This window comes from Lutra lutra, chromosome 12 (genome assembly GCF_902655055.1).
Source record: "Lutra lutra chromosome 12, mLutLut1.2, whole genome shotgun sequence".
NCBI classification, from domain to species: domain Eukaryota; kingdom Metazoa; phylum Chordata; class Mammalia; order Carnivora; family Mustelidae; genus Lutra; species Lutra lutra.
In genome coordinates, this window is record NC_062289.1 from 56,336,251 (window position 1) to 56,363,406 (window position 27,156).

General features: G+C 39.7%; 1 protein-coding gene across 7 annotated transcripts in view; it reads right to left on the reverse strand.

Moving 5' to 3' along the window:
- The window catches only part of L3MBTL4 (L3MBTL histone methyl-lysine binding protein 4), a 465,624-nt gene that overhangs the window by 207,829 nt on the left and 230,639 nt on the right, over positions 1 to 27,156 (reverse strand). For all 7 annotated transcript variants that reach the window (XM_047697687.1, XM_047697683.1, XM_047697681.1 and 4 more), the window contains one exon: positions 603 to 717. In XM_047697687.1, coding sequence (XP_047553643.1) covers positions 603 to 717 — 115 coding nt within the window. The remainder of the gene's footprint in view (positions 1 to 602; positions 718 to 27,156) is intronic.

Here is a 27,156-nt window from a genome sequence, read left to right on the forward strand (position 1 = left end):
TTCTAAAACTATTTGAAATTTAATCTATAAAAAATTAAGATGGAATGTTTAAAAAAACAAAATGCACTTCGGCAAAAAAATCAATGGTGCAAATTAGATGGATTTAGACTGGGTTAAGTTTTCCAAACTAAAATGTAGAAAATAAAGATTCTTCTAGACAACACTATCAAAATAATCCTTTAATGATTATTATGACTTTTCTTTTATAAAGTATCTCCTTTGAGGCTTAACTGAATAATTAGATTGCAGCATAGCTATAACACTGATTAGTCAAATCACCTATCTGATATTTATTTTTAAAATACTTATAATGGGGGCGCCTGGGTGGCTCAGCGGGTTAAAGCCTCTGCCTTCAGCTCAGGTCATGATCCCAGGGTCCTGGGATCGAGCCCCACATTGGGCTTTCTGCTCAGCGGGGAGCCTGCTTCTTCCTCTCTCTCTCTGCCTGCCTCTGCCTACTTGTGATCTCTCTCTGGCATATAAATATATAAAATCTTAAAAAAAATAAAATAAAATACTTATAATGACATGAAAAAAATAGCATTCAGGTAAGAATTCAAGCTGAGTACTTAAAAATCAACAACAAAGAGCAAAATACTCACGATATGGGATTTCCAGAGGATGCCCTGTTATATCACACCACCCAATTGGGTGAATGTCAGGGCTGTCTGCATCCATCCAGTAGTCATATTTGTGGTCCCAGCCATCGAAATGAACCTGTTGAGTAATTAGTATTTAGTAATTAGTATTTCATTATGCCTATATCTAAATATTAGAAGACAGACCTCTGAATTTGAGACTGCAATTATAATAATCATGCATTACAACTAGAATATTTTAAAATGTGCCATCAGAGGCTTTTAATCTAACCACCAAAGGCTGTTGTACCAATTTTTCTGAGAAACGAAAGTTGGTAAATAAAAAAAATCTGTCAGAGATTGGTTAGAATTTGAAGGGATAATACCAACCAATTTTCCCAACCAAGTAATAAATACTGTAATGCTGGTGGGAAGACACTTTCTCTCCTGGCTGCCATTGCAAAAATCATGTCAGTTTCATGGACAGGAGTCATCAATTTGACATCAGTACAGCCTTATACTATTGGGAAATGCATGGATATTAGAGAGAATAAAAGAAAGCAATAAATTTCAAAATCCTGACAAACAAGGAGAGATAGAGCCATTGGAAATGAAGGGAAAGGAGAAGACAGAATATGCTGAGGTAGATGGATTAATAGTGCTCTTGCTAGCTATAAAGAATGGGGTGAGATTTCAAGAAACCTGAGGAAGAGATATGGCTCAAGTCCAGCAATCCAGCAAATGGTTATCACTATTTTGCATCTTACCTACAAAATACACATACATATAACTCACATACACACACAGGTCCAAGAATAATTAAAATGAAGCTTGATTTCTGAAACAAAAATCACACACTTGTTTCTGAAACTTATCGAACTTCATGTTATGTAAGTTTCTTATCAGGATGAACAAACCAAATTATTTGTGCAAGCAAAAAAAGAAATAAGAATGACAATATTTAATAATCCTACTTACTCTCTTATATATTTTCTGTTTCTATCAATTAAATGGTGCATCCCTCATTCAATGAAAAAAACCCCACAATTTATGAAAATCATAATTTTTATAAAAAGAGCAAGATTGCAAGCATTATAATAAACCAACTGAAACATAAGTCTGTTATACAGGACATAGGACTAAAAAAAAAGAGAAAAAGGGTAAAATTGTGCATAGTAAATCCCAAATAGAGTCCAACACTTCTTCTCAAGGTCCATCTTTCTAAACATGTGGTTCTCCAAGTTTGGTTCCCAGACTGTCAGCACCTGCATCACCTGGACACGTGTTAGAAATTCAGATTGCTGGGCCCGAACTCAACCCACTGAATCAGACACTCTAAAAGACAGGGCCTAACAATCTGTGTGTAAACCAATCCTCCAGATGAATCTAATATGTGCTGAAGTTTGAGAACCAATATCTTAAGAAGAACTTTCAAAAGTATATTTCTACCACATGTAGGCTTCTGGCTGAGACAGACTGGCCTTTCCCAGCAGCTACTATAAAGCTGGACAAAACACAGGAAGTGACTGTTTTTAGACACTGGCCAACAGGCACCGCAGAAATGGAATTTCTAAGTACAAATGTCAGCCCTGTGACACTGTTAGCCTGTGGACAATTTCCTGAGAGCAGCAGAGGTGGAGAAAAGGCAGTCTTGCTGTGTTGAGGAGACACACATTGCAGTTCAGTGCTGGTGAAGCAGCTGGAAACTGGAGGACAAACACTAGAGAGAACTGACCCCAGAAATCTCTGGGGTTTTGTTTGTTTGTTTTTGTTTTGTTTTGTTTTTGCAAGACCTTGGTTACTGGCTAGACTGTACCTGCACAAGGTGAGAGGGTGAAGTGAAGAAGAGAACATCTGATACAGAGCTGGAAGTAAAATGAAGATAGCGGAGGTCACACTTACTGGGAGAGTGGAGAGACCAGAGTGCAGAGATCGTAAAACACCTTGAGAATTTGACTGAGACACCAAAAAGGCCATACTTCTGCAATAAGAACCATCTCCTAGAGTATTCTGGACCAGCCCTAAAAAAGACTAAAATCAAACCTCAACAAGTTTAAGAACAGCCATCAGTATTAACTGCCTGACATAACAAGTTCTCCCAAATCCAAACACTGCAACATTCATAATGCCCAACATAAAATAAAAATGTATTTAGCATGCAAATAAGCAGGTGAATGTGAGCCTTACTCAGTTTTTTAAAAAGAGACCCTGTGATGGCCCAGATGTAATTAGTAGACAAGAACTTTTTAAGTAGCTATTAAGTAGCTATTAAAGTTTAAGGACCTACAGGAAAAATGGTCTTGATGAGGGAACAGATAGGGAATCTCAGCAAGGAAATGGAAACTGTAAGATAGAAACAAATAGAATTCTAGAACTTAAAAGCAGAAATAAAAAGTTTCTGCATAGGCTTAATAACAGATTAGACATGGCAGAAAAATGAATAAGTGAACATTAAAACAGATTCATAGCAATTATTAAACTAAAGCATACACAATAAAAAAATTTTGAAAATAAACAGAGCCTCAGGTACTTGTAAGATAGAATCAGATGGCCTAAAAGACATGTATTTAGAGTCCAGAAGGAGAAGACAGACAATGGAGTGGGAATAATGGTCAAAGCAGACAAAAGTTGAAGAAATAACATCAACAAAATTTCCCTATTTTGGTCAAAAAAGCCAATTTACAATCTTAAGAAGAACAGCAAAACCAAGCATATTAAGTACAAAGGAAATGGGGTGCCTGAGTTGCTCAGTTGGTTAAGTGCCTGTCTCTTGGTTTTGGCTCAGGTCATGATCTCCAGATCCTGGAATTAAGCTCCGAGACAGGGCTCTGCACTCCGCAGGGAGTCTGCTTGTGGATTCTTTCTCTCCCTCCTCCTCTACCCCTCCTCTCTCTCCTGTCTCTCTCTCAAATAAATAAATAAATCTTGATAAATAAATACAAACCACTAAAAATGAAAGACAAAAGAAAATTCTTTAAAAGCAGCTAAAGTAGTATAACATACTACATACAGGGAACATGACAGGAACGTAGCCAACTTCTCATCAGAAACAGAAAAGGCAACAAGACAATGAAATGACATCTTTAAAGCAGTAAGGGAAATAAAGTGTCAACTGAGATTTTATATATTACAAAAAATATCCTTCAAAAAGGAGTAAAATTAATTTTCAGATAAATAAAACCTGATAAAATATTCACCTACAGATTTGCACTGCAAGAAATAGTATAGAAAATATTTCAAGTGAAAGGTAAGTATTATCAGATGGAATGACAACAATTTGGAATAAAAATGAACAAATTTAAAGACCCAATTTATCTGATTTCTACAATTACTGTAAAGCTGCAGTTATGAAGACAGTGTCATTTGGCTTAAGGATAAGCAAATACATTACTGGAACAGAAAAGATTATATCAATTCATACACACACACACACACACACACACACACACATATATATATATTCAACTGCTTTTCAACGGCTATGACAAGGTTATTAAATAGGGAAAGAGCAGCATTTTCAGCAAATGATACTACAGCAAGTGGATATCCACATGTGAACAAAATCCAAACTAGCTAGCTGATTCTACCTCACCTCCCACATAAAAATTAATTTGAAATGGACCACAGACCTAAAAAAAGCTAAAACAATCAAACTCAAGGATGAAACTTAAGATAAAATCTTCATGATACTGGGATATTAGGGGATTTCTTAACATATAAGCAGCATTACCCAAAGAGGACAAATTGATAAACTCAATTTTAATCATAATAAATTCATCATTAATCATAATGATAATCATAATCATAAAATCATCATTAATAAAAAGGAAAACCAAGCCAAGGATATTTGTAATATATTTATCTGACAAAAGACTTGACAACCCAATAAAAAAATGAGCAAAAGACTTATCATGCTCTATGGAAGAAAAGGTTCATGAATGGTCAATAAGTAAATAAAAAAATTCTCAACTTCACTATTCATCAAAGAGACCAAAATGAGACATACTACACACCCACTTGTATGACTCAAATTAAATGACTGACAACATCAATTATTGGTGAGGCTGTGGAGCTCCCAGAACATTCATACAATGTCAGCAGGGTTGGAAAATTATACAATCACTTTAGAAAATATATTATAGATTTAAGATGTTCCTACTCTGTGACTCCTGGCAATTCCACCCAAAAGATGAAAATACATTTGTAAACAAATGTTCCTTTCAATTTCATTCAAAATGTCAAAAGCTGAAAACCACCCAAATGCCCAACAACAGATGAACATCTATTCACAAGCAAGTGTTGTATGGGCATAAGATGAATAGTAGTCACCAACAGAAAAGGACAGTCTGTTTATACATGCATAATCATGCATCAATAAAACAGACCTCATATAAAGAAAGAAGGTAGACACAAAAGAATGCATACTGTATTGTTCCATTTATATGAAGTTTGAGAACAGCCACAGAAATCAGATCCATGTTTGTCTGGGAGAAGGTGGGGGGCAGAACTGGCCCAATGGGGCACAAAAGGAACCTTCTGTGGTATTGGATAGCTGTCAAATCTTGATTGGAGTGGTGGTTATACCTGATGCACATTTCTCAAGTCATCAAAATCCATACATAAAATCTGTAATCTTTTATCATTTGTAAATTATAGCTCCATAAAGTTATCTTATTTAAAATATTTCTACATGCAGCTGCTATCAAATGGGGCTATTCTGATCTTTTACTATATTTATATATTGTGATGTTTCAGCACTCCAGACATAGCCAAACTGCATAATACTGTCAGTACCAGACAACTAAATATTTAGTTGTGACAAGCAAAAATTGGCTCTCCTTTCAAGAATGGAATGCTGGGTGTTATACGCCAACAGTGAATCAACAGAACATGACATCAAAAACTAATATACTGGGGCGCCTGGGTGGCTCAGTGGGTTAAGCCTCTGCCTTCAGCTTAGGTCATGACCCCAGGGTCCTGAGATCGAGTCCCGCATCAGGCTCTCTGCTTGACAGGGAGCCTGCTTCACCCCCACCCACCACCTCTGTCTGTCTCTCTGCCTACTCGTGATTTCTCTCTCTCTGTCAGATAAAGAAATAAAATCTTAAAAAAAAAAAACTAATGTACTGTATGGTGACTAATGTAACATATAAATAAATAAATAAAAGAATGATGCCTGTTGCTCTGGATTTAACAGCAGAAATTATGTAAAATGGAGAGAAGGAGAAATAGAAAGTTTTCTCAAATTTTAATATTTCCTCTGTCTTTCAATGTCCTTCTCTTTTCAGTTTACAATGCAACTGTTTATGTTTTAGAAGCAAGACCATGACCTTTAAGCACAAACAAGACAGGCCAAATCTTGCTGCAAGGAGTCAGGTCTCTCTATTCCTGCTATTGTATCTGGACTTGGGAATCCTACTGTGGAATTCAGGTCTAAAACGGAAAAACTAAAATGACAATATCTTTTTTTTTTTTTAAGTTTGAAAGCAGATACAATGTTTTTAAGTACTTTGTTCAATTTTTTCCTCTTACTTTCATTAAGAAATATTAAATTACCCTTTCCAGTGCTGTATGTAATCACTCACAATGAAACCATGGGGATTAAAAAGAGCCCTTCCTAATTCAAAGATGCAAGGCTCCACTCCCCCACAAGGGCCATCTAAACTTGGAATATATAACCAAAATCTGACCCATATACATCTTTATGAAAGATATTTTCATATCTGTGGGTCTTCATATCTCTGGAGTTGAAAATCCAATTTTAAGAATTCTAACCAGATGGTCAAGTTAATAAAGGAGATTGGCATTTTAAGAATATTTACAGAGTTCTTTCATAAAGGAAAGAATTTTTTTTTTAAAGATTTTATTTATTTATTTGACAGAGAGAGATCACAAGCAGGCAGAGAGGCAGGCAGAGAGACAGGAGGAAGCAGGCTCCCTGCTGAGCAGAGAGCCCGATGCGGGGCTCGATCCCAGGACTCCGAGATCATGACCTGAGCCGAAGGCAGCAGCTTAACCCACTGAGCCACCCAGGCGCCCCAAGGAAAGAATTATTTTGAAACCAAATCATCTCCATTTCATGCATTTATGAATTTTATATATTTGGGTTTATATAAAGCTGAGTAAACACATGGATACTTCTACCTCAGGTTTTGATAAACTGGAAAACAAAGGTTGGCTAATTGAATCAAACAGTCTCTATTTGGTAAAAGTCAGATAATTGAACCAAACAGTCTCAATGATTGGTAAAATAAATTGGACATTTAAGAATTAGATCAGCATATTAAAAAACAAGGCCATACACCTTAATGTAAATCCAAAGTCACCAGTCATCTCTGACATAAGACTTTCTCACTTTGCCTTATCATTACTGCCCCTCAGCCCTCCAGCCTTACTGCTATGCTTCAGCCATCTTCGATGCTGCCATGACATTAGCACCATGACTTACACACTCTCAGACCTCAAAAAGCCATCAGTGGAATGAGATACACAGCAGTAACCATCAGTCCTCACTGTGCCTTACGGCAGCTGGAAAATAAACAGTTTTTTGTCTAGGAACACTGGAAGCTAAATTTAATGCTCAATCACAACAATTTTACTAGCCTAACTGATATTACTATGCTTCTTTGCTTCTGCTATATGGTATTTAAATTTGTAATTTCCACTTTAATGAGCTTATTGGATATGTGTATTTTATTGTCAGAGGCTTCTAATCTATTTTAAAAGCCTATGGTGAACAAATTATAAGCATGTAGATGATGTTAATTTATTCAGAAAGAGGCTTCACTATACCTGAACTCTTCTTGCTTTAACTGAATACATTTTCAGTTAACTAGACTTAACCTTCCATTTCATTCTAGAAAGAAAAACTGAGTTTTCATATATTATTACTGATATTTATTACTCATAACTATTGGTGCTAATAAGGCAATAGTAAATCTCACTTCCTGTGATGCAGACATCTGTTGTTGCATGGTGCGGGGGGTGCAGAAAGAGTGCTGAGTCTAGACCTAAGTTCCTCCGTAGGACAAGCAAGCTCACCTCACACCTTCACAGAAATACCACTATCATCTAAGTGCAAGAGCACTGGGTATGGCAGGGGACTCGCTTTTCTTGTATGCTTATATATTCCAGACACAGCTGTAAAATATATACATCATCACTTAATGTCTACAATATGTTGTTTTCGTAGATTCTGGAAAGGAGACTTCAAAGAAGTTTGCTGAGATCCCACCCTAGTAAACAGCAAAACCAGGCTTCAGCTGAGAACAATTTCTTGAGAGAACAATACAAGAATATAAATTGTGAAGATATTTGGGACTACTATAGCTAAGAATCTACTGTAGCAGAGGTAAATTGCATTTTTAAAACATAAAAAGGATTTTTTATAGTGAAAACAAAATAGCATGGAAGAATACAGGGCTGCAGTCCAGAACTACACATACTTTTGCACATTCAACATTAATTCTACACTAGGCCAGTCTGTTCGGGGGTCTATCCAGGCAAGAACAGAGGGGGAGGGAACATGAAGAAAAGGTGTTATAACAGACAAGTATGTAGACTTTTAAAATTAGTATCACACATTACTACCTCCATTTTACATAAGAAGCCAATGAGATACATAGGGATTATGTCCCGTGTTTCCAATCCTTGTTTGTGATGTGAAACCCTCACTCATCCGCCTGAACATGAGCCTGAACTGCTGTTCAGTAGTATTAGAACTGGCAGCCCCTACCTACAGTCCTTTCCAGAGCTTCCACACCCACTCTCAGTAAATTACTTCCATTCGCTTTCCCTGCTAACCTCTCTCTAAACCCATCTGCTCTTTTACAAATACAATTGCTTCCATCTTCCTTTTAGTACATTCCTATAATAAGTATTATAAAAAGAAAGACATGTAATCATGAAATAGAAAAATTAACAGCTTTACAATAGCTATTCTAAAATACATGTCATTTTTTAAGGCCATGACCCAAATTCAGCATATTTCTTGGACAGTGGTTTTCAAAATTCAGTTAGCAAAATACCAACTGTCTCCTGCCCTACCAGAACTCTAATTCAGGGGATGGGGGATGTCAGGGACAATGCCTGGAAATTGTTTTTTGTTTTTTTTTTTTTAACCACACATCCTAGATTATCTGCTAAAGGTGGTTTTTGGATAAAACTTTTTAAAATGCTTCCTTAGGGTAACCCCATGGCAACAAGGTTGTTAATCAACTGAACTTGCCACTAAACTCACTTATATCTAAAGCAATGAAGAATAACTTCTTTTTTAAAATCGTCACAAATCTTTTTTTTTAATTCTGTAAGAAACCAGTCCAAGAGGGATCTGGTTGAAGGCCTAATGTTGAAGACATTCAACTCCAAATATTTCCATCTGTGATAAATATGTCTACATAAGTTTCCTTTTCTTTCTATGGTTACTGTTATAACAAATACAATTAGTTTTTCTCATAAAATATATTTTCCCCATAAGATTCCCACAAGAAATAAAAATGCCAAATTTCCGATAGAATTACCAGGACTTTAATTCTTGTGAAGAAATCTAAATAGTTCCTCAGAGTTAGGCATAATTGTAGCCACATTCAGGGCCCTATAGCCACAGGTCCGTGGATAATATCTTAGGAAGAAAAACCTCCTCCAGGAGCAGTGTGAGGACACACAACCTCAAAATCCGTTTATGGTGGTGACTAACATAAATACCTTTATAAGCTCTGTTGGAAGATTTAAAATGTGTTAAGCACTGAAGCGACATATGCTACACGTCCATCATGAACATAAAGGCCATTTCCTTTCTGGTTATTCATTAGAATAACCTGTGCTCCCTCCCTCTTCTGTTCAGGACACCGGCCCTCACAGCAGACACTGCTTCAACAAGCACTCTCCATTTTTCCTGACATCCCGAATTCCCACTTTGGATCTGCTATCAAATCATCAAGGTTTTTCTACTAAACTACAAATTCTTCATAGTCATTATTTACAAACCACCAACACAAAAAGGAGTTTAGCCACTTACATTAAAGGAAGGTAGTGTTTCTAAATATGAATAGTGGGACATAAGGCATGTGAAAGAGAAGAAAAGCTGGTTATATTTTGAGGGACCACAGGATTTACTGTCCAAATGGGACATTTTAAAGCATAAGAGAGAGAGCACTACTGAGTTCACAATTACAACACGTATAATCCCAGATTATCCCAGGTAAGCCAAAACACGTAATTACCTTTGGTAGTCTAAAGATGACTTCTATAAATAAATAATCCCCCCCAAAAAATAACAGCAAAGGGGAAATATTACACAACTCTGATTATAATATGAAAAAAACTACACCAGTTAGTTTAAATTCCCATATTATCACTGACAAGAATTTACTGTACATTTATATAGGGAACACTGAATAACACAATAGACAATATAAGGCATAGATAATAATTTATGCAACTACTATCATATCTATATGGGTAGTATCAGCAAAAATACATACTTGCAGCTGTACTTATGAACCGAATGTATCATGAGCACTATTTCTAAATTTTTGAAGCCATGGGTGAGTTACATATTTTTTCTATCCATCCTTATATCAGTACATCAATTTTACTAGTGGCCAGTTCTAAATTACTTGCATAAAGGATATATGCATTTATTATGAATGTATGTTGGGTTTTATCAAAATTTTTTGCATTTATTGATAGGATTATGTCATTTTTTAGCCTGTTGAAATGATGGAATATATTAATTTTTGGATATTGAACCAGCCTTGCTTATCATGCATAAATCCTACTTGGTCATGGTGTATAATTCATTTTATATGTTTCTGGATTCGATGTGTGAATATTTTGTTGAGGATATTTGCATCCCTGTTCGTGGCAGATAGTGGCTTATAGTTTCCTTTTCTAGTAATGTTCTTGTGTGGCTTTGAATTTAGGGTTAATGCTGGCCTCACAGAATGAGTTAGAAAGTATTTCTTCTCCTTCTACCGTCTAAAAAACGATTATAGAAAATTGGTCTAATTTCTTCCCTAAATGTTTGATAGAATTTACCAGTTAAACCAGCTGGACCTGGTGGTTTCACAGCACTCACCATAGCACATACCCAACCCCAATGTCCATAACCCTACCACCCCTTTCCCAACCCCCCTCCCCCCATCAACCCTCAGTTTGTTTTGTGAGATTAAGAGTAACTTATGGTTTGTCTCCCTCCCAATCCCATCTTGTTTCATTTACTCTTTTTTAAAAAAAAACTTCTTTTAGCGGTTGACCTACATTTTACAATATACATTTACAACTAATTAAAGTATACTTTCAAATAATACCATACCATTTCACTCATAAAATAATATTAATTCCTTTCTCCTGCCTCTGATATCACTGCTGTCATTCAGTGAACATACATAAGCATACATAAACATATACATATAAACATATACCTATAATATATATAAATAAATATAATAGAAACATTGTTGCTCTTATCATTTAGAATTAACTGTAATTTAATTCTTATTGGGTGTTATATCAATTAAGAATAAAAATAAGTTTTCACTTTCTCTTCATTTATTCCTTCAATAATCTTTCTTTATGTAGAGCCAAGTTTCTTCCTATTTCATTTTCCTTCTCTCAAAAGAATTTCTTCTAACATTCTTGTAAGACAGACTTACTGGCAACAAATTCCTTCAATTTTTGTCTTGAAAAGTCCTTATTTTTCCTTTACTTCTTTAACAATAATTATGTAGGGTACAGAATTCTAGGTTGGCGAGGGTTTTTCTCTCAACATTTTAAATATTTCACTCCATTCTCTTCTTTCTTGCCTGGTTTCTGAGATGAAGACAGATGTAATTCCCACCTTGGTTCCTCTACTGGTACAACATCCCCTTCCCAGGCTTATTTTCGGACTTTATCTTTGATTATTCTATAGTTTTCAAGGTGGTACACCCTGGTGTAGTTTTTTGGCATTTATCCAGCTTGATGTTCTCTATGTTTCCTCAATATGTGGCCTGATGTTCAACATTAATATGGGGAAATTCTCAGTCCTTATTTTTCAAATATTTCTACTGTTCCTTTTTTTCTCCTTTTGGTATTCTCATTACATATATGTTACTCTTTTTGTAGTTGTCCCACAGTCTCTGGATATTCTGTTTTTTTCCTTTTTTCTCTTCGCTTTTCAGTTTTAGAAATTTCTATTGAGACACCTTTTAGGACAGAGGTACTTTCCTCAGAAATGACCAGTCTAAGAAGCCCATCAAAAGCCTTCTACAGGGGCGCCTGGGTGGCTCAGTGGGTTAAAGCCTCTGCCTTCAGCTCAGGTCATGATCCCAGAGTCCTGGGATCGAGCCCCATATCGGGCTTTCTGTTCAGCAGGGAGCCTGCTTCCTCCTCTCTCTCTCTCTCTCTCTGTCTGCCTCTCTGCCTAATTGTGATCTCTATCAAATAAATAAATAAAATCTTAAAAAAAAAAAAGAAAAAAAAAGCCTTCTACATTTTTGCTACAGTGTTGTTTATTTCTAGCATTTTCTTTTAGTTCTTTCTTAGGATTTCCTTCTCTCTGCTTATATTGTCCTGCTATTCTTGCATGCTGCCTACTCTAACCATTAGAATGCTTAACATATTAATCACAGTTGTTTTCCATTTCTAGTGTGATAATTCTAACATCCTTGCTAAGTCTGGTTCTGATGCTTGCTCTGTCTCTTCAAAAAAAATTTTTTTTTGCCTCTTGGTATGCCTTATAATTTTTTTCCTGATAGTCAGGCATGATATATCAGGTAAAAGGAACTATAAACAAGACTTTATTACTGTGGGGGTGAGGTGTAGGGGGAGGGTATAGATTCTAGAGAATTGTGATTAGGTATATTTTTTAGTGAGCCTCTGGATTGTGAACTTCACTGGTATTTCTCAGGTTTGTTCTCCATCAGCTGGAACAAGATGGTTATAGCAGGCTACCTATAGTTGGTAGGTATTTCCATTCCTTAAAGTCAATTAGGTTCTGGTAACACCTCATTAGGTTAGACTCTGGTTAGCTAGCTTCCCCTGAGGACAGGCTTTGCTAAGAACAGAGTGCTCTGGCCTATTTCAAAATGGTTTTCTTTGCCCTCCCACTGCTGGATGTATGAGATTTGTATCCAGTATTTACTGTAATTGAGCTCCTATTAGAATCTGGTCAAGTTCCTAGAGGTAAACTTCACAATACTGTGGGAGTCCCTGTGACTGGGTCCCCTGGAGCTTTGAACTCTGAGTTGTCCACACACAGCCTCCAGCAATTTGTCAATTCCCTTTCAGGTTTTCCTCATAGTTCCAGGAGGTCATGACTCCCTGTACCCACTTGCCATCTCTCCAATCTCAGGGCAACAGTGTGCCCTGCAGACTCCCCTCACTTTCAGATTCAAGAAGAGTTGTTGGTTTTCTAGCCTGTTCAGCTTTTTACTTGTTGCTAGGACACCATGGCAACTTCCAAGCTCCTTACCTGCAGAACCGGAAACTGAAGACTTCCTCCAATTTTTTTGTTATCAGCACCAGATAATATCTGGAGCATATTTGTTGAAGCATTTTAACACTGTGCTTGTTGGAAAAATGAATAAACAAACAAATGTGCAGATTCAAATATGCCTGTTCCAATTATGTAAACATTACTGAACAAATCTATTTAAGTTTAATCAAAACCTACTGATCTATTTATTTTACAGATCTATTTTCTGAACTACCAACATTTTTTCCCTTTCAAGTAAAATGACACTGAAATATGTGAAAGTGACTGATATGATTTTGAGCTGTTTATTCTTTAGAAACAAAAGTGGACAAATGTTTCTCTGGGTTATAGTGACTGTTTATGGGTAAACACAAATTTTGGTCTAGCTAAAATTATGGTCTGTCTACATGGAGAGGATGAATAGAGTGAAGAGTGTGCATGGCCAGGAGGCAGGGGAAGAAAGAGAGCTCCAGCCAGAGTGAAAACCCCACATAAAAGTCAAAAAGTTGAAAAACAAGCCTGTATTTAGAATCACAGGCCTAAAGGGTATCAGAGAAAGACAGTTATCATACAATCTGTGATATGAGGAATTTGAGAGGCAGGGCAGAGGGTCCTGGGGGGAAGGGAGGGAAATATGAAACAATGGGATCAGGAGGGAGACAAACAATGAGAGACTCTTAATCTCAGGAAACAAACTGAGGGTTGCTGGAGAGGAGGGGTGTGGGAGGGATGGGGTGGCAGGGGGATGGACATTGGGGAGGGTATGTGCTATGGTGAGTGCTGTGAATTGTGTAAGACTGATGATTCACAGACCTCTACCCCTGAAGCAAATAATACATTATATGTTATTTTTTAAAAAGATTTTCTTTATTTATTTGACAGAGAAAGAGATCACAAGCAGGCAGAGGCAGGCAGAGAGGGGGAAGAAGCAGGCTCCCTGTCGAGCAGAGAGCCTGATGCAGGGCTTGATCCCAGGACCCTGAGATCATGACCTGAGCCGAAGGCAGAGGCTTAACCCACTGAGCCACCCAGGGGCCCCACATTATATGTTATTAAAAAAAAAAATCACAGCATAAATGCTCTAACAACTAACTAAAGTTAACAAAAGCAGTTGTCTCTGTACTGGGGAAGATTTGGGAGAAGGTGGTCTTAGGACAACTATTTTATAATAAAACTTGATAGAACTGCTTTTGGCACTTTGTATAAGTTTAACTTTGATAAAAATAAAAACAGCTTTTAATATTGACAACGGGAGGCTATGCCATTATTGAAGAAGGAATACAGAAAACAGGTTCCGATTTTTGTTTTGTTCAATTTAATTTTGTTGATTAGGGAGTGTAATGAATTCCATTTCAATCACATTAAATCTGAGTGCCTGGCATATTCAAGTGCAAACGTCTTGCAGACAAATGAAATTAGTACCTGGATCTTGGTTGAGAAAGATAAGACATAGATTCAGGAGTCATAAACATGGAGGTGGCTGGTGAAGCTGAGAGCATGTATGTGCTGACAGAAAAAAGAAAGGGAGAAACAGAAAGAAACAGTGCTGGATGTGAAAAATAAACAAAGTGTATGATGTGCCATCTGTTTCCAGCAGGACCCTGATTGTTACACATCTACAAAGAAATCTTGAGGAATGCTATTTAAAAGTTGGCAGAGCAGTGAGAAGCCATAAAGAACCCTTAGAACAAGAAAGTAGAGAATCAAGCCAGATGGTGAGGAAGAAGCCCAGGGAAGACTGTTTCAAAAAGGAAGGTATGGTCAGCTGTGTCAAGGCCCAGTAAGGAATGGGGAGTATTTACAACCCCTTGGGTTAGCAAGTGCTAGCAGGTGACAGAGTCTTGACCTGCTCAATCTGAAGAGTGAGTAAGTAGAAACAAGGAAAACAAGTGTAACACACAGTCTGAATAATCCTGAATGGTAAGGACAGCAGCTGGGCTTCCTCAGGACGATATGGTTAGGACCTCAGAAATTTGATCCCATGTTAGCAGAAGACCCTGCTTTGAGTGACTAATGATGGGAATGAAGAGAGGGTGGACAGGGATAAACTACTGGAACAGTCTCAGAAAAGGGACGCTGAGGCATGTGAGACAGACTGAGGATAGAAAAGCCAGAAGGGTGAGAAGCTGAGGAATAAACACAGGGTCGCTTTTAGTTGCTCAGGCAAACCCCAGGCAAGTCGTTGATTGAGGTAGGGATGGCGCAGACTGGAAAGGCAAGTTGGGATAGCAAATTATAACCCACCAAGGCACTATTCTTTCAGTTGATGTTTGCTTCTTTCGGTCAATGAGGGCCCGAAGAAGAGCAGGGACACACAACGTGTCCCCACGTGGTCTGGACAGGGGAGCCGGGGAGGCTGGCAGACCTGGCCATGGGGGAGGGCAGCATGGGGTACTGTGGTCTGAAGAGCAAGAAGCAATGGGGACGGCTTAACAGAGAGAAAACTCTACTCAGAAACTATGATCCTGGAGTTTAAAATCTTAAAGAAGAAGCTGTTTATGTGCAGGGCTGAAGCCCAAATTGTGGGGATGGGGGCAAGAGGCAGACAAGAAATGATGCTAGAGATCTTGGCATCAACAATGCTTGTTTTCTCTGCTCTGACCCGGGTTACCAATGATGTGGGTGAAAACAGCCTAACTGCCTCTTACAAGCATTTACACTCAGAGTAAATGCTTGTAAGACCTAGATGCTTGTTTTTAACAAATATACTTGAGATGTCATTTTTAATGATTTGTTTAGCCTCTTTTTACAAAAAAAAAGTCTTAAAATTTACTCCAACATTACTCAATTCAAAGGATTTCATCTAAAAAGTCAAATCAAAATAAATGAAGATCTTGGCTCGATTTCAACAATAATATCTATGTTCAGTAGGTCTCATTTACATACTGATTATATTCATGTCCCATGCACTACCCCAGGTCATTAAAATAAATGTATATTGCTTCTAAAGAACAAGGAGATGGAGTGCAGAACTGTTATGAATTTAAAATTCTCTATAAATTGCTCATATTTACATGTGCTGCACTCTCTGAAACAGGTAATTCATCCAGTTGACTGCAGGAGCCTCCTCTTTTCATGTACAACTGAGTAATTATCTCAACCAGAACAATGCATTCTGAAAATGGATTAAATTTCTGGAGAAAAAATAATGTTCAAACCAGTGAATAACTTTCAAGCAACAGAGGAGAATGAATGTTTGTAATTAGCATGTTTACTTATGTTTTCTTATATTTTTGCTCATAATTCAATATCAGAAGTCTAAATTATTTCTGTTGAAATACATTTCTTGCCCAAAGAGCTCTTGGTACAGAAAAACAACAACAACAACAACAACAATAACAAACAAAACTAGTCACAATCTGGCTTCTACCCTTTAAGACTTTGCATGCCACGACAGCTAAATGTAATGTAAATTACAAATATCATGCAAAGATATAATCATAGGGGAAGGGAAGGGTCAATAAAATGAGAAGAAATCAGAGAGGGAGACAAACCATAAGAGACTCTTAACCCTAGGAAACAAACTGAAGGTTGCTTGAGGGGAGGGGGGTAGGGGGATGGGGCCACTGGGTGGTGGCCATTAAGGAGGGCATGTGATGTGATGAGTTCTGGGTGTTGTATGAAACTGATGCATAACTGAACTCTACATCTGAAGCTGATGATACAGTATATGTTAATTAATTGAATTTAAATAAAATAAGACAAAAGAGATTAAAAGTAAGATAAAAAAATAATCATCTAGGGCTAGTTTTCCACTTTATTTTAAATAAAAGCCAAGAAGCACCTGGTGGCTCAGTTGGTTATGCATCCAACTCTTGATTTTGGCTCAGGTCATGATCTCAGGGTCCTGGGATTGAGCCCTGCACCCAACTCTCTACTCAGCGGAGAGTCTGCTTGAGGATTCTCTCTCTCTCTCCCTCTAACCCTTCCCCTGCTTGCAGGCTCTTGTTCTCTCTCTAAAATAAATAAATCTCAAAAAAAGATTAAATATATATATATATGTATATACATATATATATATATATGTAAATAAATAAAAGCCAAAAACAATCATTACTGTCCAGACAGAAAATGATTTCCAGTATTTCAGTACATATGTTCCTGAGTATTTACACTTATCTATTTACTCCTTTCTCCCACTTTTCTACCTTGAATGTCTAGGGTCTAGAATCCAGAATCAGCAACTACAGGCCGCATGCAGATCATACACCAGTCCTGTTAACTTCCATACAAATCATACACAAAGGTATTAATAATTAGGTAATTATATTTTAAATTGCATGTATAATTACATACAAATGTATTTTAAAATAATTATATATACATTTATATGTGCCATATATTTATATAATATTGACATTAAATGCTTAGTTATTAATAATTTTAAACTCCAACAGACATATTTGGGAATTCTGCTTCTGGTTGGGATGTTGAACATTAGAGAATTAGAAGTACTGCAATTAGAAAATATCTAGAAACTAATGACAAAACTTTTAAAACCGCAGTATTTGCAAAAGGGGTCTAAATGCTCCAAAAACTGGGTAGGGCAGGGCCCCTTCCTGAGAGAGCCAAGGTCTTTGGCTGCTTTCTGGGGAAACGGAGATCTCCCCGACACAGGGGGCAGGATTCTGCCAGAGGCAGAAGCAGTCACTGGAGCTATGAGCAGCTCTGTGAGTTGCTGAAGGCCCAGGGTACCAGAGGCTGTGAGGAGGGGCTGGTGAGCAGGAGATCTCTTGAGGTCTCCATCACTAGAAGGAGGATCTGTAGTGCACACAAAAGAGTCCTCATTCTCAATTCATTTGAAAGCAGAGATGAACTAAAATTAAACCGCCAGCCTGTTCCAGTCCCTATCGGGTCCTAACCAAAGTAACCAGCCCTTGAATTTGTTTCCCAGAGCTGCTGTAACAAGTTACCTCAATCAAACTTGATAGCTTAAAAATAAAATGTATTCTTTCCCAATTCTAGAGGTCAGAAGTCTAGAATCAAAGGGCTGGCGAGGCAGCCCTGCCCTGAAAGCTCTAAGAGAAAATCCTCCCTTGCCTTTTCCAGCATCCTGTGGCTGCCAGGCTTCCTTGGCTCAAGGCTGCATCACCCCACTCTCCTCTGCCTCTTATAAGGACACTCATCATTGGATTTGGGGCCCAGCTGGGAAAATCCAGGATGATCTCATCTTAAGATGTTTCACCTAATTATATCTTCAAATAGCCTTTTCCTGAATAAGGTCATCACAAAGGTTCTGGAAACAGAGTGGCTGTATCTTTGGCAGGGCTACCATTCAACCCATAAGGGCCCTTCTCTCACTAGCTGCCCTAAGAGCAGAAAGGGCATGGCCTTTCTGGGGGCACATAGCATCTACTTTAGTATCTAGAGTTCTTTAATACACAATATCCATCACATGTGAGAAATTATGAGACACGTAAGAAGCAGGATAAGGTGACTTGTAATCAACAGAAAATACAGACAATAGAGGCAAACCAACCAATGATCCAGATGTTCAAATTAGAAGTCACGGATATTATAAAACAGTTGGTTTAAATATGTTAGAGGAAAGAAGGAAAAAAAGGTAAGCCAAGTGGACAAAAAGAGAAATTCAACAGAAGACAATGTACTATCTAAAAAAAGACCATCGTTTATATAGTTTTTTAGGATATTCTAGAATTAAAAGTCCATTCCTGAAATTAAGAATTTTGTTGATGGAGCTTAATAGCACACTGGAAATAGTGGAAGAAAGGACAAGAGGTATGAAAGACAGATGGGTAGAAATTGCCTTAATTCAAGCAGAAGAAGATAAAAAGATAGATAAGAATAAAACAGATCATGATCGATGCAGGATACTCACAAACAGTGTGACACTTATGTAACTATTATACCAGATGGGCAGGACACAGAAGATAAGCACAACCAATGTTTGAGGAGGTAACAGCTGAATATTCTCCAAAATGTACGATTAACATAAATCTACATACTCAAGAAACTAAGTCAATTCCAAACAGGAGAAATACCAAAAAATCCCTGACTCAAGCACATCAGTTAAAACTGCTTAAAACAAAAGATCTAGAGATTGTCACATTAAATGAAAAACAAGCCTCAACTGTATCTGTTTTTACACCCATTTTGAATCTAAATCCACAAAGAAAATTTGAAAACAAAAATATTAAAGAAGTCGGACACAAAATAGTATGATACCATTTATTTTTATTTTTATTTTTTTAAGATTTTATTTATTTATTTAACAGACAGAGATCACAAGTAGGCAGAGAGGCAGGCAGAGAGAGAGGGGAGGGGAGAAGCAGGCTCCCCACTTAGCAGAGAGCCCGATGCGGGGCTCAATCTCAGGACACTGGGATCATGACCTGAGCCTAAGGCAGAGGCTTTAACCCACTGAGCCACCCAGGCGCCTCAGTATGATTCCATTTATAAGGAACAGTGTATGATTCCCTTTCTAAGAAATGTAAGAATAGGAAAAATTAATCTATGGTAAAATGCAAGTCAGAAAAACAGCTACCTCTCTAGAGGTAGGAAGGGGATTGTTGTGGTATTGATTGAGGAGAGCTCAAGAGGAAATTCTGAGTGATGGAAATGCTTTTTTTTTTTAACCCAAGAAAAATATTATCTTTATTAATAATGGAATCAGAATTTATTAACATGGAAATGCTCTTTTTTGGACCTGGATGGTAGTTACTGGGATAGCTACATATGTAATAATTTATTAAACTGTACACTTCAGATGTGTACCTTCAACTCTATATAAATTATCCTATAGTTAACAAAGTAAATCAGGGAGGGGTCCACAAATAATTCCTCCATTGTGACATGCTTACTTACCTGAAAATGAGGCAGTTTCAGAATTGACAGAATGCTAAACCATCATTCATTGACTCATTCAACACACCAATATTAACTGAGTGCTTACTATATGCAGGAGGAATATATCAGCGAACAAAAGAGGGGAAAAACATCTTTGCCTTTTAAAGCTTACACTCTAGTAGGGATAATTACATACTATCACATAAGTGAATTTCATCAAATTAAAAGGTAGTGAAAGACAGAAAAGATAGAAAAAAACAAAGCAGAGTAGGAGAGCTCCAGTTGAGAGTTGTTGCTGTTTTATAAAAATCTGGCAAAGGGAGGCTTAGAAGAGTGGAGGGAGTGAGAGATTTTGATATATAAGGAGGGATCATACAGATAAAAGAAACAGCCAGTGCAAAAACCCTGAGGCCTGCTCCGAACAGCAAGAAGTCCTATTTGGCTGGAGCAGGCTAAGCAAGTGCAAAAGTAGTCTAAGAGTTAAAGTCAGAGAGGTAACCTCCATGCCCTGTTAGGTGAGGCTTTACAGACTTTGGCTTTCATCCTTTGGAGAAACAGAAAGGCACTAAGGGGCTTTCTGTGAAGAGCAATGCATCTGCCCTGTGTTTTATGAGAATCAGTGTGGCTGCTGCACTGAAACCAGCAGAAATGTTGCTAGGTTGGAAGCTGGGAGAGTAGGTAGGTGGATCCTGTAATAATCCAGGTGGGAGAGATGCCTGGGTGGCTCAGTAGGTTAAGCCTTCAGCTCAGGTCATGGTCTTGGGGTCCTGAGATTGAGCCCTGCATCAGGCTCCGTGCTCAGGGTCTGCTTGTCCCTCTTCCACTCCCTCTGCCCCTAACCCTGCTTGTGCTCTCTCTCTCCAATAAATAAATAAAATCTTAAAGAGAATAGTCAGGTGACAGACAATGGTGGCCTGGACTAGAGGGCTATCTACAGAGGAAGAAGGCCAATGCTACGTGCTTCAAAGTGAGAGCCAAACAGTTCACTGTCAGATCTGAATATTAGTTGTGATAGAAAGAGAGGAGTCATAGATAACACTATTCTTTTGACTTGAGCAATGGGAGGGATGGAATGACCATTACCAGAGATGGGAGAAGACAGTGGGAAGAAAAAGTTTAGGAAAGAAGATCTGGTATTGAAATTGGGGTCTCGTCAACCATGATAACCTATTAGATACCAAATGGACACGCTGAGTAGGTAGTTTGATGCAGGAGTTTGTGGAGTTCACCAGTATATAGATATTTAAAGCCATAACATTTGATGACATTAAAAGGAATTAAATATAGTTGAAGAAGAGAAAAGGTTCAGTGACAAGCCCTGGTAACACACTGATATTAGGAGCTTGGGAACATGAGGAGGAATTAAATAAAAGGAGTCAGAGAAGGAATTGCCAATGAGTAAGGAGAAAAACTCAGAGAATGTGGTGCCTGGAAAACCAGGTGAAGAAAGTATTAACAGAAGTACAGACAACTCTTTCAAAAAGGTTTCTTTTTAGTGGAAACAGAAAAATGAATGGGGAAGTGGAGCTAGGAAATGATATTTTTAAGATAACAGAAATTTCATAATTCCATAAGAAATTATCTCATGGAAAGAAAAAGAGATGGTAAAGGAAGGAGGAAAAAGTTGTTGACATGAGGTTGAGGAGGCAGGAGACATGGGACTGTGTATGAAGGGGGGTACTGCCTTCAACAGAATATGGAAGGGTCATCTATAATAACAGGAAGGCACATGGGATCTACAGGGACAGAAGCAGGCAGGTGGGTACATACAGTATTGGGAATGTGAGAAATTTCTGTTCTGATTGCTTGCATTTTCTAGATGGGGTACAGAATAATAAGCATCATCATCTGGGAACAAGGATGAGGCAACGAGAGTAGGAAATTCAGGAGAGGAAAACAGATATGAAAGTTATCTGGGACAATGGGAGAGTCGATGGATTAGGGAAGCATAATAATTCCCAGTCAGCATTGAGGTCCAGGTAACATGTGCATTCTGTGTTTGTGCAGGAAGCCAGTCGGCAGAACATGGGAATTTCTCTAGCCATATTTAGCTTCAGGAGGCAGGTACAGAGTAGGCAGAGCTAGATTTTGCCAAGGCTGTGCTTTTGACCAGTAAGATGAACCAAAGAACAAGGAAGCTGAAAGTGTATTCAGTGGTGTGATTAGACCCCTCATCTACTGAATCCGTGCTGTGGAAAGGGGGGAAAAGGAAAAGGAGAAGGTGACGAACAGTGAAAAAGTAGTACATCAATGGATCAGAAGTCCCGTGGGGGTGGAAGGACTGACGGAATTGGGGTATTCAAGAGATTCACCAAGAAAGAATACCGTGGTGGTCAGAAACGGCAATTAGAAAAGTGTTGCATTACTGCCACCAACTATAATGAATTAAAGTAGAAACTAAAATAGGATCAGAGGGGCCAGTGTGGAGGACAAGATAATCCAAAGAGAGAAGCTCAAGGAATTGAGAAGACAGAATGTTGGAAGGACCACATATGTATATATTGAAGCCACCAAGAAAGAAGACCAGGGTTGTGTTGGCAACAGTGGCCATAAGCCAGCAGCTAAAATAACTGAGGATTGAGGGGGCACTGGTAAGCGACTGTAACTATGAGGAGTAGTGGTAAGTAGAGTCTGAGGAAATGAGTTTCCAAGCTGGAGGGCTTTCGGGAGGGAAAGGGAGAAGTTCTGAAAATAACGATGAAGAATGAAGAGCACAATTTTCTCACCTCCAGACCCTGGGGGCTCCCACCGGACAGGGCTGCAGAAGAGGCTGTGTCCTTGGGGGACCCACGTTTTGTCTAGAGTAGAGGAGTGAAGAGAATGTCCAGAAAAAAAGACTCCAGAGAGCACAAGGCAAAGACTGGGGACTGGGGTGGGGTGGGGGGGTTGAAGGGTCTGGGGGGGGTCTGAGCTTCTAAATCGAACTGCCATAAACAGGGATGAAGGGCACAATTCTCAGCAGAATCAAAGGAGTGGGCAGTGGCATTGCTGTGAGTCTGGGTGGCTGGGTCTTCTTTCTGGTGTCTATGGAGGAAGGTGAGGCAGAGTGGGGAGACTGCCTCACACGCCCAACGAATGGACCACTCTTGAGTGTGCTTAATCATCTCGTTCCAGCACAAATTCAATACACAGCCCCTAACTCCTGCTATTTGGCTGAAAGCACCTCACGGAATAACAAGGCCAACTGAGGTGGACCCCGCGGTGCTCACTGCGGTATGTTGTGGGACTGAGGAGAGAAGTGCGACCCGTTAAATGTCCTCCAGTCAAGCTCTCCAAAATTAAGTTAAGAAAAGGGAAAAAGATTGGAGCCTATTTAAGTCCTTCCCACTGGGGAAAAAAAAAATCAAAGATATTCTGCAGTTTTAACTTTTAAGAATTTTAGGCATCAGCGAGTGTTAAATTCCCAATATACAGTGATCTGTTTCACGCTTTCCTGCAATTCAGCCTCATCCCTGTCTGCACTGGCCCTGAAAACAAGTTAACACCCTATGATCCAGGTAAGGAAAGGGACTCAGCCAGAGGACCTGCATGAGTCCATACTCATGAAGGGGGGCTCAGGGTGCTGGTCACAGCCGCCCACCCACCTCTGCAAACTGGCCCAAATACCATATTTGGAGGAAATGCCACATGTAGGCTGCTAAATGTCACCGTCATAGTCATCTTCACCATTTCTTTTAAAAATATTTTTTTCTGTGAAGTGACAAGTATGGCATCATAGCTATTACCAATTTAAAAGCAAGCACAGTGGGAAGTGGCCCATTTAATTAATTATAGCCCATGTGCCACACAGCCTAAACAGTGTACTTCACAATTATTCCAGCCAAGCCGGAATACCTAATGGTAAGGTCTCTACCTCCTTGTGCTATGGGTGGTGGTCCCTAACCTGGAACTGCCCAGTCACCGTCAGTAAGGGACATGGAGCACCCTGCCCCCAGCACCGCCTCCTCCCTGGGGTATGGATAAGAAATCTGCAATCTGATGCGGCAGGCACAGGACAGCTCCAGAGGAACCCCCAGTCTCTGCTCCTCATCGAACCCCTGCGGATCGATGGGCCAGGGAAGAGCCCTCACCGCCAACGCAGGGCAGCCGTCTTCACAGAAGAACAACACGGGACCTTTCAAAACGTACAGGCCACATGGAATCCAGCTTCCGCCTTTCACTAGCTCAGTGACTTTAAGCAAGACACATACACAGCCTGAACTTCAATGTCCTCATCTACAAAATGGAGGTAATGAAGCCAAATTTGCCTAAGTGCAAGGTTTCCTAGCTCTTGGTTATAAAGTATGAAAGTGCCTGATGCAGAGTGGGCATTGCTAGGTAAGTAGGGACTATGGCTGAGGACAGTATGTAAAAATGAAAAAAATAAAAGAAATATTTGGAAGTGACAATGACATTAGGTTGGGAATGATACAAGTCATCAAGAGATCATGGTCTGAGGTACTAGTAGATGAACACAATGTCTGTTCTAGCACTGAGCACAAACCTCCCTGGGCTGCACTAAGAGACCCGTGCCCTCAGTGGGAAGTTCAAGGAAAGGGAGCCAGATTCTCATCTGGCTTCAGAACTCGCTGTCCCCTGGATCTCTGGCAGTGTTCCCCCCTCCACCTGGTACCCATGCACCCGGAGATGCCACATCTAATATCTTACCCCCGACTAGTTACTATAGTGCTTGTATAATTACCCAGTAGAGCAAAAGCTGTTGCTCACGGTTTTCTGTGAAGTGCGAAGTTACATGTGGCTACAGGCACACAAGTCACTTGGGGCAGACAGACTGGGATGAAGCCATCTTCTCCAAGCCTCAGCCTCTCCAAGGAACATACATACAAACATATGCAAACAGCAAACCCAGGAAAGACTCACCAACATTGCTGTAGTTGAAAACTGGCAGAAATTGATTTTTATTAAGAAAACATCATTTAGGGATACAATATATTGTTGCCCAGAAGAAAACTTTTTTTTTTAAATTTCCATGCCATCCCGGCTTCTGCTCAGTTTAATTTCTGCAGATGCCTACTGCTTATCTGATTGGCCTTATTAGCTATTCCATAAAGCCTGGTTTTCCTGAGCCAGAAAAATAAAATTGAATTTTAAAGAACTCCTTGCCAGGCAGCCTGGGGCAAACAAGGTAATACTATCCTCGGTGACCATAGACAGCAAACAGAGAAGAGGGGTGGTGCACTTCCACCCTGATGCACACTTCAGGAACGTGACCCACTCTGCCCCTGGCTCACATGTCTGCATCCCATGGTCACGTTCTAAGTACCCAGAGTGCCCAAGGCACACACAGGCAGACTCAAAGACTTTGCATGTGTCTACTTCTCCCACAAGTAGCAAGAAATACCCTAATTAGTCCCGAAACTAGGTTCCTCCTAAATAGAACCTTGGGATCTTAACTTTGAGTACACATAATTCTTACTCTTAAAATTGGGGTCTTAAGTTCAAGTTCTGAATAGATAATCACTAGAAACATTATATCATTTATTAAAATTATTTGGTCCTAGGACCCTATCTATTCAAAAGAAAATATCCAAAGCCTTTAAGTATAAAACTCTGATCCCCCTCTGTAGGTGAAAAATGCTCAAGGAGATGCTGAGAAACTTAAACACAAAGCCTGAAATTTGCAAGCATCTGATGGTCTCAGTGTTAAGCCCCAGTTTGTCCCAGTGGATGGAGAAATAGCTCTGACTTCAGACCCGTATCCTGAAGATGTGGAGACAGATGGCAAGGACCGCTAATGCTAACGCTGGGGTGAGCAGTGCTGCACAGATGTCTGGCAGTCCGTCTGACCCAAAGAGCTCCTCCCTTTGAGGTTTGGCCTCCACAACCACAGGCCTCAGACTCAACCGCATTCCAGTCCTCAGCATGGTCAACAGTGGCCAAGCAGAGAACCCTCAGTCCTGGCCACAGTGACAGGTCTGGGTGTGGACTCCTGACCCCATTGGAATCCCCCCATGATTCTCCTGCTAGAGCAGTAGGGAAGACTATTGCCATAGGCATCACTGTGCTGGGATGGCATAGGGATGGTCCTGCTGGCAGCCTCAGAACTAAATGGAGACAGCCCATTCTCTGGAGGAAGGATTAATACGCACAGCGAGAAGGAGAGCTGAGAGACAGAGACAGAAAAGCCTAGAGAAAGAGATATGGAGGGATGGACTGATAGTGCTGTTTGAAACCCTTGATTCACGGGTCTACACATATCTTCCCATTTCAGTGAGACAATAAATCCTGTTGGCATGCTCCCATTTTTTAAAGATTTATTTATTTATTTATGAGAGAGAGAGTGTGTGTGCACACATGCCTCTGCAGGAGGGGCAGAGAGAGAATGGAAGAGAGAGTCTTAAGCACACTCCCAACTGAGCAGGGAGCCCAATCAGGGCTTGATCTCATGACCCTGGAATCATGATCTGAGCTGAAATCAAGAGTTAGATGCTTAACTGGCTGCACCACCCAGATGCCCCACACCACCATCATTTTTTAAAGACTAATTTATTTATTTGGTAGAGAGATAGAGAGAGAGAGAGAGAGATTGTGCTCAGAGGGTAGGGGCAGAGTGAGAGAGAGAATCTCAAACAGATTCTGTTCTGAGTGTGGAGCCCAAGCAGGGCTCAATCCCAGAACACTGAGATCATGACCTGAATGAAATCAAGAGTCAGCTGCTTAACCAACCGAGCTACCCAGGTGACCAACTCCCCCATTTTCTTAACCTATGCTGGGTTAGCCTTGGATTTCTCTCACTTGCAGAAGAGCCTTCACAAATATTCCTTAAGGAATCCTTTCAAAATTACAAGCTCCACCGAAAAGGGAAGCCCAAGCAGGGCCCTGAGTAACTTACAGACAAACCTAGAAAACTGGGCCTGAAACAGCAGCGGAACAGTTGCTGAACAGTTGCTGCTGATGCAGAAAGCCCGGGTACTCGCACTAGTCTTGACGGCATTCATTGGGCCTCTTTGTGGGTCTGCAGTGGCTGCTACCAGCTTCCTCAAGTGGTCTTTCCCTGCACAGCTTCAGACTGCAGGGGCCTGTGTCATCCTCTCGTTCCAGTGCCTGGATGGGCTTCCAGGCAGCGTTACTGCCAGACCCAAATTTTCCCAGGTGTCTGCTCATTCCCAACCACCCACCCTCTGAAGCAGCTGAGGGAAGCAGCTGGAAGCTCAGATGCTCGGATGCTGCGGGCCACGTGTCAGGAGCAGCAGCTCCTAAGCACAGGTCAGCAGAGGGCTGGGCTGGGCCCACAGCGCCCTCCTCCCTTTCCCACCCCTCTCCTTCCAGCGCCTCTACATGCAGCCTGCTTCTTTGATCCCCCACCCCCTCCAT